The sequence below is a fragment of the Nestor notabilis genome, unplaced genomic scaffold (assembly GCF_000696875.1).
Source record: "Nestor notabilis isolate BGI_N333 unplaced genomic scaffold, ASM69687v1 scaffold4912, whole genome shotgun sequence".
Lineage (NCBI taxonomy): Eukaryota > Metazoa > Chordata > Aves > Psittaciformes > Psittacidae > Nestor > Nestor notabilis.
Window position 1 is genome coordinate 184,128 of NW_009919620.1, and position 10,376 is coordinate 194,503.

The window sequence follows — 10,376 nt, forward strand, 5'->3', positions numbered from 1 at the left end:
AACATCAAAACCAAACTGGCCATCTTGCAAAATTTGGTCTGACTTTGTGTGATTAAGATGGGGTGATCTGGATCACAGTGTTTTGCAGCCAGAAGGGCTAATTAAGCCTGTCTGAAACTTTGACCCAGATGCTTTTACTTCAAGAGAAGAAACTGGCAGCAAGAGAAAAACTAAACTGTTTGCTGCGTTGTTCCAGCAGGCACCAAGGAAGGGCTATGCCATGCAGTGAGTAGGTATGATTAGCTCATTTGTCATTAGTTTAAACTAACATGAAGCAGAAAGTGGAAGTCTAAGCACATGGAAATAGCACCTCCCAATTCTGATTAGCCTTTTGTTTATACCGTGCTGTAGTACGGCTGCATCGGCTCACTTAACCCTTCTGCAGGCACAAATGTTGTAACTCCTGCCTCCCTTGGAGAAAGGAAGGAACACCTCCCTCCAGAGAGGGTTAGCAAGAGACAGAGAAGTCATCCGGCAAACTACCACTACCACCACCACCATGAAGACATCAAATGTTCTCGTTCTCATCTTAGCCCTGCTTTACATCAATGCCAGCACGGAATGGCCTACGCACACAGTCTGCAAAGATGACAACTTGGAAATCTATTACAAAAGCTGTGGTGAGATTTTTAAAATTTCCATTTTCCTTTTAGCTGGGCACTAAAGTTGCTCTTATGCAGTGAGAGATGCTTGTAATTCAGGCAGTGAACGGAAGGGTTATGCTCCCAAATCAGCACTGGGTTTTGCAGCTGGAATACTTTTAATCTTTCAAATACAGCTGTTTTGGTTGACACGCACACAAATCTAACTGCATTTATATAGGAGATGAGAAAATAATGTAACATATTTCATATTAATAAACAGCTGTCAAAAATCCAGTTAGCATGAAAGAGATGACTAGGAATTTTATCTCAAAATTAGGTTAAATAAAAAGAGGAAGACCCTGGATCTTTATCTTTCTTTTTACCCCTGGGATGAAACAGATTCTTCGATGCACTGATCTGCTGTTTTCCTGATGTGCAGCAAGGCTGTGGTGATACCCTTTCTGTCCTTCCACTTGGAGTGACAAGGGACCTAGTGTGACAGTGGGAGAGATTCATGTTCTCCACCATTGCCACTGTGCTTAGCAAGACTTCAGCAGCAGCACTTAACAGAGGCATTTCCCAGGGACCATAGGGTTTTGTTTGTTCTTTGAATCTGTAGAGAAGAAAGGAGCAAGCGGCACTGGAACGACTGAAAATGAATTCACTGAATGGTGCTTGCTTTCCACCTCTTGCTTTGCTGGCCTTGTGCCTCTCCTATTGTGCCGATCTGCTTTACAACTGGGACAAAGGGAAGTAGATTCACAGACGACTCATTCATTTTCAGCACGTGATGTGAAAAGCGATTCATAGCAATTGAGCACCCTAGAGTTTGTTTTTCCAATTCATCCCGATACAAAAGATTTCCCAGGGGGCTTTTTCTCCCCTGTAGCTTTCATGCAGTTTTGCACACCCATTAAAATAAAGCCAGTGAGGGACAAGAGAAGTAAATAAATATTTGTAATGCTATTCTTTACCGGCCTGCTCCCAGGAGACTAAAGTCAGGCTTCACATATTATAAATGGATATACTGCATTAGGAAAATATTTAATTAGATATTGAATACAAGCTTCATTATTACCTTTATTTTAGTAAGAATTCATTGTTTAAGTTAATTCTGTTCCCTCAACAGAAGGTCTCAGTTAACATGAGGTGCCTTGACACAGAGGCACAAGCTACAGCTTGAGTCAATTCAAATTATGATGAAATTTGTCTGCTGGGCATGTGTCAGACAAGCATTGCTTCTTACTATGCACACGAGTGACCTAGCTAACAAAATGCATTTGTTTAGAGCTTGCGTGTCACTTATTCTGGTTTGCCACATGCAGAAAGGTAAGAGGCACATTCATTCAGGAGGAATTCACAGCTCGAGAAGCACAAGCCAAAAATCATGCAGATCAGGTCCCACAACTGGGAGTGGATTTCTGTTCTCCCAGGCACAGCTATGGGAGATGAGAAGATTATACACACATGGAAATAATGCAAGAATTAAATCAGATTCCTCACTCCTTTACAGCTCTGGCAGATTCAGTTGTGTCAACGTTCCCAGCTGCTGTTAGCTTTCTGCCCTGCATTTTTCTAGGGGCTATCACACCTGTACCATCAGACCAGGATGCACCATCTGCATATCTGCTGATGCAGCTCATAGTCTGGTAGCTTCCAGAAAGCAGAAAAATACAAGGTGTTTTGGGCTGAGCCCAAAAACTCTACAAGTGGGGAGGATAAATCTGCATACACTACTCTACATTCCATTCAGAGAAGGCACTGCTCTTACTGAGCCTCCTGGCAAGCTCACAATAGTGCAGATCACCTTCTCAGGAGAGGGGAAGCTTCGTCCCCACTTCATTTCACTGTAAGACACAAGCAGATGGGCAGAACATAGCTTCGTTCTTCAGCTATGGGTGGGTGGTGTCCCACCAACTGTTCTTAACCCAGGAGGGGACAGACACACTAATGTCTAGGTTTAACAAGACCCTTTGCCAACAAACCTTCTCATGACAACTTTGCAATGTCAGCAAGCACAGAGTCAATGCTAGGCAACTGCCCATACTCTCTAGCTATTTCAGGGAAGACTGCTCCTCATGTGCCTCCAGGCTCAGAAATTCCCATGGTATTTCCTGCTCACTGAAGACGCCAGAGAATGACATGTTTTTGGAATACCGTGGCCACAGTGAGGTATCTAGTATGAAATCTTGGATAAAGCATTCCCTGTTGGATTCAAGAGGGTCAGGATTTCACCTCTGATGGGCTCTTAGTAACTCTATAGAGAGTTACTATAAACTGGTGTCAATGAATCAGGGTTGAATCAAGTAAAATTTAAGGAAGTTGAGAGAATTTTAGCCAAGTACTTCACAACTTTATTTCTGGAGCTGGAAGCCCTCTGTCAACAGATTAATAGAGTTCAGTCTGAGCACTTAAAAAGGAGCTAAGTGTTCATTTTTACTTTGCAGTTTATCAGATCCTCTCCTATAATGCAGTAAAAATCTGACTAAAGCCAAAAATATGAGCTAATATAACTGTGATAGATGTAGCAGAGAAGCTTAGGTGGATAACTGAAGACAGACAGATAAAGCATATCCCATACACAGGAGCAAGTCCCAATTTCCCTGTTACAAGCGCTTATTCTAGCTGTATCCTGCCCTTGTAATCTGTAAGATACAGGCATGCATCAAGCCCCCAACCTCAGTCCATGTTCTGGATCCTATAGATCCATCCCACCCAGCCATGTCAGACTAAGCATTCAGTAACCAGGACCCCAAGATATGCTTCAAAAGAAAGGGCTAGACAAGATGCTAGTGATCAATATAATGCACTTGTAAAAAACCCAAAGTAATCTAAAAGAAATCAGACAAAAGTTCTCAGCAGTAAGTCCAGGGTGAGAAACTCAGGCTGAGAGACGGGTGGTCTAGAAGTAAAGTGAATAGACACTATGCTGCCTCCTTTATACAACCACAGGAGACATAACACCGAGACAGTCCATAAATAGCAAGACATTTCCCATAAGTGCCACTCTTCCTCCCAGGAAGAAGTGACAAAAACGAAGGAAGATCTCAAATGACCACAAATCACTTTAGAAACCTGGGCAGGGATCCCAAGATAAAAGCAACACAGGTTAACATCTCTGACTGAGAAGAGAGAACAGTAATTGGCAAGTCTATGCAGAGACATGAAAAGAACCTGCTACACAAATGACTGATTCCTATCCCTTTTAATTTCACAGTGATTTTTACAGTAATAACACTTTTGATCTTTCCAGCTACATTTTAAAAGGCAATTGTCTGAGAAGGGAAAAGGCGGAAAGGCAGGGGCAGCAAAATGCCCCGAGCAGATTCCAGTGCTATTTGAGTGTCAGGCATCCACCTCAAAGTGCAAAGTGCAATGCAGTCAGAGACTTCAAATTGTAACTCCTCTATGTGCCTACCAGCACCTGCTTCTATTATTCTATCTGCTATTCATGTAAGCCTAATTGTCTTAATTAGCCATGAAATCATTCTTACAATGTAGTGTTCAAATGGGGCCCTCTTCATAGGCTAAAGCAGGTGATTGCTGCTGCAGACAACACATGGAAACTGTTTTCCAACTATTTTTACAGCTCTTTCTTGAAATGCTAGTTGGGCTTACGTAAAATCAGCATTTCAGAACTTCTGGTTTTATTTTGACCAGCAAACCCAAACCAGTATGCTCAGTGATTAATAAAGCTCTACTTTTAGATTAGGACCTCAGATTTAAGAGCTACTTGCTGCCTGAAACTAGGTTTCTTGACAGTGCAGAAAAGGTTACTGATACAGCAGAAGGTTCTTAGAAAGGGCCTGGAGAGCACTGACCATTAAGGACTTTGTTTTCTGTGTGTGAGAGTGAAAAACAGGGAATGTCAGGGAGATCTTCAGGAGAATCAAAGTAGTAGTATTTGAAGATGGACATCTTGAGAAATACGCATTGGGCTTTATAAAACACTGTTCAGACATGGGATATTTTACTACCAGACAAATATTCCTCAATTCAAGCCTGACTTTGATTGCTTTTCCTTCTTTTTTCATCTGAAGCAAGGTTAACAGCTATTAGGTGAAGTTTCAGAAGGAGCAATCAGTCTGTAGTAATTTTAAACTCCAGAACCTAAATATGTAAACAGTGCAACCAGTTACAGGTTTTATATCTGCATGTCCACAAATCAAAAGAAATAATAAAACGTGTTTAGGGATATGGGTAACCACTTATTTTAATTAACATCTTCTGCCAGACAAAGAAGCAGGGCCCTCTGGTCATCTAGAGAATTACTTTTACTTGCCAATGTCTCCTCCTAAACAGAGCAAAGCCAGACTGAACTTGCATCCACTGAGCTCCATGACTGCTTGCATAGCTCTATGTCACACTTCAAGCGGGGTCATTTCTGTAAAGCTTTTTCCTGCCCTACATTGGTACAGTAGGAGAGCAGCACTGCCCACTTCAGTATGAGCTTGCACTGGATTGCATTTACAGATAGAGAAATTCTCATTTGTATGGCTTTTCTTTAAACTTGTGAGTGTAGGTTTGGATCTCCACTAAAATGGCACCTTGAAGTCAACAGGGTTATTGCGGTATAGAACTTGCTCTGGTCAGATACCACAGTATAGACACCTTCCTTTTAAACGCTGCTTTGAGGGAACTGGTTGTGCTTGAAAAATGAAAGAAGAAAAAGCGGAAAATGGTCAGATTACAATTTTCTGATGATCTGTCTGCCCATGCTGAAAAGCTGCAGTCTTACTGGCCACACACACACTCAGCCCATCATATCCTTCCTCCTACATACTGAGAGATCAAATATTCTATTTCTCTAAAAATCCTATTGTTCTTTTTTTTAAAAATAGACTTGTACCACCCATCCCTGCTCAGTCAGCAATACCAACTTGTAAACCGTCCCACTAAAGTGCCATCATTGCAGCACCAATTTTACAGCACATCACTTTGTTTTCTATGTCAACCAATACTATTAGTCCTTTTCCTCCCTGGCCACACACTTATATCCTTTATTTAAAGGTTACAAGTAATCCAATAACTTCAACTGTCAAAGAAAAGTCTGTAAAAAAATCCCACCTTATGCTTCTTCAGGACAAATGTTCTTCTAGACACTTGGTAAAAGAAGGTTCTTTTTCCATTATTCTTTGTTTTTTTGGCAGACAGATTGAGCCAGATGCTTCTCTTGAACTTATTTATTTATTTCCCTCAAGCAGTCTCCAGCAATTGCTTCTGCTTCTAAATTATTTAAAGCCACACAACATCAACTGCCATCTGATCTTTTGTTCCATAGATCACTAATGGGCAAACAATCAAGGAGCTTAAGAATTCCACTTGAAAACATTTTTTGTTTTGTTTGCTCTGTGCAAGCCATCTTAGTGCCATAGCCTTGATGCTGTATACATCTGCTATATCTTACTTACTCCAGGGGGAAGGTCAGATGTTGACATGCATATTTCTAGCACCAGATCCTAACTAGCTGCAGCTGTCATCAGAATGAAGGTAGCATAGATCTGAGTGCACATGCAAATCTTTTTAAAATTTTGGTCCCTCCATGAATTAAAACTACCTCATCTATTTCATTCTCCGATTCACTAGAGAGGATTAAAACCTTCTTCTCCTATGTGACCTCTTAGGGTGGTTCTGATTTCATTTTACCTCTTCTTTTAGAGAGGTGACAGTATCTATTAAGCTTTAAAATGTAAATGGTAAGGAGGAACAGGACACAATTTCATACCTCCAAGGTACTCTGGCAAAAATATTGGGTTCAGCATCTAGACTTTGAACCATTTAGCAAAATCAATATTAATGCTTTCACTGAGACTAGTATTGGAGAGAATTAAGCCCAGCTGAACTTCTCCCACCACGTTTTAAATTTTCCCATATAATTTACTTCTCAGAGGTTTTCTCATAGTGCCAAATCAATGAAGGTCCTGCATCATGGACTGCAAAACAGGGTAGTTTATGTGTGGCAGCCCCTCCTGCTTATCTCCGGATGCTAAATCTAAAGAGTAGACACATTTTCCACCTATGACTTCTGCGACATCTTTGGTTGTTGTGGCCACTAAGTCACTAAGGTATTACAAGCAGGAGGATTAATGGCCCCTGCTTCTTCCCTTTACAAAGAAATAGAAGAGGCACACCTAGAAAACCGTATATTGCATTACAGTCCAGAAGTACTGTGGGCAAGGCAGAACTGTCATTTGCTGCTGAATGCCGAATTTGAGTCTTTATGGAGGGAGCAGTCTAATATATACTAACCAGGTGAGTCACAGCTATATTAACAGTTTCATAAAAACTTGAGATTAGCTCCTGTATCACATAAAGTAGAAATTATCAAAAGGCACATTCACTGCATAAAGTAAGGAGCAAGAACAAACCACAATTGCTTGTAAGCGTTCCAGCGTAAAGCTTTCTGAGAAATCATATGAAGCATTGCTAGACTTCCTTGACGATGCCACATCTCATCTAGAGCTGTCATCAAGGCCTTAAAAATGGAACCTACAATGCTTACAGTTTACCAAAGAAAAGAGGCCGGAATCAGGTTCTTACAGCAATTTAACATCCATTCAGCAAAAATATCCAGAAGAATTAAAGAATAATTAACACATCTCAGAAAAATGCAAAAAATACTTTAACATTATTGTGTGTTGGTGTCACCACACCACCTTCAAGGAGGCTTAGGCAACCTAAAACTAGGGAGGAACAGTGACCATCAAGGACAAGATGTTCAAACACCCAGTACAGAACCACCACATACCAAATCCAAAACCTTTGATCCATCCCAGAAGCTACTTTTAGACTCAGGAGAACTTCCAGTTCCGAAAAGCCAGGACCTTGAAACCTACCACAAATTAATCCAATGCACCAGGTTCCTCTTCGCCTGAAGATGGATGGCTCCTGTCAGATAATCCAGCTGTGATCAGGCAGACAGGAATCCAGCTAGTTTCCTCTGCAGAGCAAGCATGCCATTCCAACGACAGCTCACTGCCATGCTCCTGCAGTGGATTTCAACCCATCCTGGGAAAATGGGAACATTTAGCCCATTTATATGCTGCTGTTACTGTTCTGTATCATCAGTGGTAAAGCCTGCTATCTCAGAACATGGCATGTGTCTAACAGCAGGGCAGTTTCTAGTAATGTTTTGTTCTATTTCTGACACAAGCCTACAACTCTGTTATGAATCCCCAGCCATACTGGCAAGCACTGATATCCAAAATATCTATCTCACGTAGAGCACTATAAAGGATGATTTTGTTTTAAAAAACAAAAAGCAACAAACACCCCACAACACATGGAGAGAAAAGACAGATTTGATTAAGAATACAGGCAGTTACTGTATGCATCTTACTCATGTAGGGCATGGTGTTTTCTTACCCACAGAAGAACAAAGACTTTCTCTCTCTAATACATTCCCGCTGGGCCCAAATTAATGCAGTATTTTCTTGTTACACTGCTGTAGCTGAAGCCTGCCCTGCCTGCCTTTCTCTCTCAAGCTAACTAGGACAAATCAGGATTATCAAATACAAATACAGATCTGTATGTGCTATCCCTCAAAGCCAGCATCTTTCAGTTTTGTCTTCTCAAACAGGCTTAGACAAAGATTTGTTATACCACATAAAGCACAGAAACCCACCTTTCCAAATACCACCACCGGCAAAAGCAAGGAAAGTCTCAATGAACCTTCCAGTCACTGGGCTTCGCCTCAAGCCCTGGCAAACAGCTCTAACAAGCCTGCTGCCAAGAAAGGTGGTTCATACAGAAAAAGGCAAGGGGACTGAGGTCAAGCCTTCTGCATGCTGGTGGCACCCTCATCCCTGAACACAGTCCTCCTTCTGCAGAGAGCCCCTCAGACCTGCTGCCTTTACAGGGGCTTCCTTACAGCTCATCACACTACACAGCTCTTTGACCAGGCCACCAGCAGCTCTGGGCAAATCTCTTCATCTTTTCTCCATCTGCCACACCTCATGCCCTTTGCTCACAGGCTGAGCCCTCCATCCCACATCTGCTCCTCACACACTGTACCTACTGCTGCAGTCAGTGCCCCAGCAACGCCTGGAAAAGCTACCAGCCTTCTGAGTTACTGAATATGTGCAAATTTGGACACTTGGTTATACTCAGCAATGTCTTTCTTTGAAATAACAAGAGGCAAAGTCTTCATCCGTTATTTAAACTAATTCTGTAAGACGCTGGAATCACCTTGCTCCAAAACTAGGGCCATAAATACCAGCCAGCAATGCCCACATGCTCTAGTCTGACCAAGCAGCATATAATTGCTCTTTGCATTACCAGTGTTCACTATTATTGAGAGAAGAGTGGAAATTACTTAAATATTGCATAAATACTTTTTAAAACCATATTTTAGGTTTATTCTGCTACTGTTCTGGGTTTTTTTTAGCTTACAGATGATACTGAGACCAAATCTTCAGGCTTCACTCTACAGCCATGTAAGTTTTATCAGAAAGGAAGCAGAGTTATTCACCCAATTGGACATCTCCAAAGGCTTCACATTTAAGCAGACCTCAGAGATCATAAGTTGATAGTGATGTTTGCAAAGGGAAATTCCCACAGTCTGTATCCCCCAGGACATTAAGGATATGTGAGCTCTAATCTTCCTATTCATCCACCTCCACATTGCCTAAGCAAGCCGGAAAGGTAAGGGAGATAAAAGATATCATGACCTCTGGAAAGGAGACCAGAGTGTCTGTCTAAACTAGGCAAAGGCCTGGAGCTGATCATATCCAAGGTGAGCATCCTGAGATAAAACATCCTCATGATAAACTAGAAACAGCAAACATGAGTCTTACAATTTATTCTGCTCCCCTCCGAACAGAGGGTCACCTGCTCTTCCCAGAGTGGCACGTAGCGAAAGCAGGCCCAAAGGGAAGTTCATTAAACTGAAGGTGCTCAGTGAAATCTAGATGCACACTGGAGAGCTGCTAATTCACCTGATGCTTCTTCCACAGTGCCTTATAAGTAGATTCCAGTGTCAAATATAACCTTGAGCATTCAGGTTAATTTATTTAAACAGACATCAAAGGGAAATTGTTAAGTAAATACATAAAGTCTGAGATCCCAAACAGTTCCTCATTCTTTCCCTCTCCTTTCATCACCTTGAATGTTGTAAGGACTAATGATTTAATTTTATTAAGAGCTTTGAAGGTGAGAAGTGTTGGGTAATTACTAAATATGTTTCTTCCTTGTTCTAATTTCCAGCTCCTCTAGCACCAGTCTGTCCTTGTTTGACCCTAGCCAAGTACAGCTATGTTACTACCTTCAATTCTATGGCTTATTTGCTCCCAAAAGTGCTATTTTGAAACACCCAAAGCTTACCAGTTTGGAGAGTCTTCTCACTATTGCAGGACTAACAGATACAGACTCTTACAGGCAAAGCTTCCCTGTTTATTGCTCCTTTCACTTATACCACTGATTTTCATGCTCATACAGAAACAATGTGATTTTCCAGTGGATTCAGATGAGACTAAAGCCAGTAGATGTTAGTTAACAAGGCGGGGGGAGGGAGAGAGAAGAGGAGACAGATGCTGTTGCACACCAGCCCAGCAAAATTCCTGTAACAGGTGCTTCCCATCTGGCCATGCCTTTTCTGTAATGCCCAGTTAGTCATGTAGCAGCTCAGGCTCTGGGGGACATAGCCACTGTGGGTTAGCACGTTATCATTCCCAGCTACCTGCTTCATCTTCCTGCCAGACACCACCTGCCAGAGCACAGAAGGCTGTGGGGTGTGAGGGCAGCCCCAGCTCACAGCCCTGTGGCTTCGTGCACACCCATGTTCAGCCGGAGCAT

General features: G+C 41.9%; 1 protein-coding gene across 1 annotated transcript in view; it reads left to right on the top strand.

The window, feature by feature from the left end:
* Positions 1-499: 499 nt before the first annotated feature.
* The window catches only part of LY86 (lymphocyte antigen 86), a 25,746-nt gene continuing 15,869 nt past the window's right edge, over positions 500-10,376 (top strand). The window contains exon 1 of the mRNA XM_010010310.1: positions 500-620. Within this exon, the coding sequence (XP_010008612.1) occupies positions 500-620 (121 nt within the window). The remainder of the gene's footprint in view (positions 621-10,376) is intronic.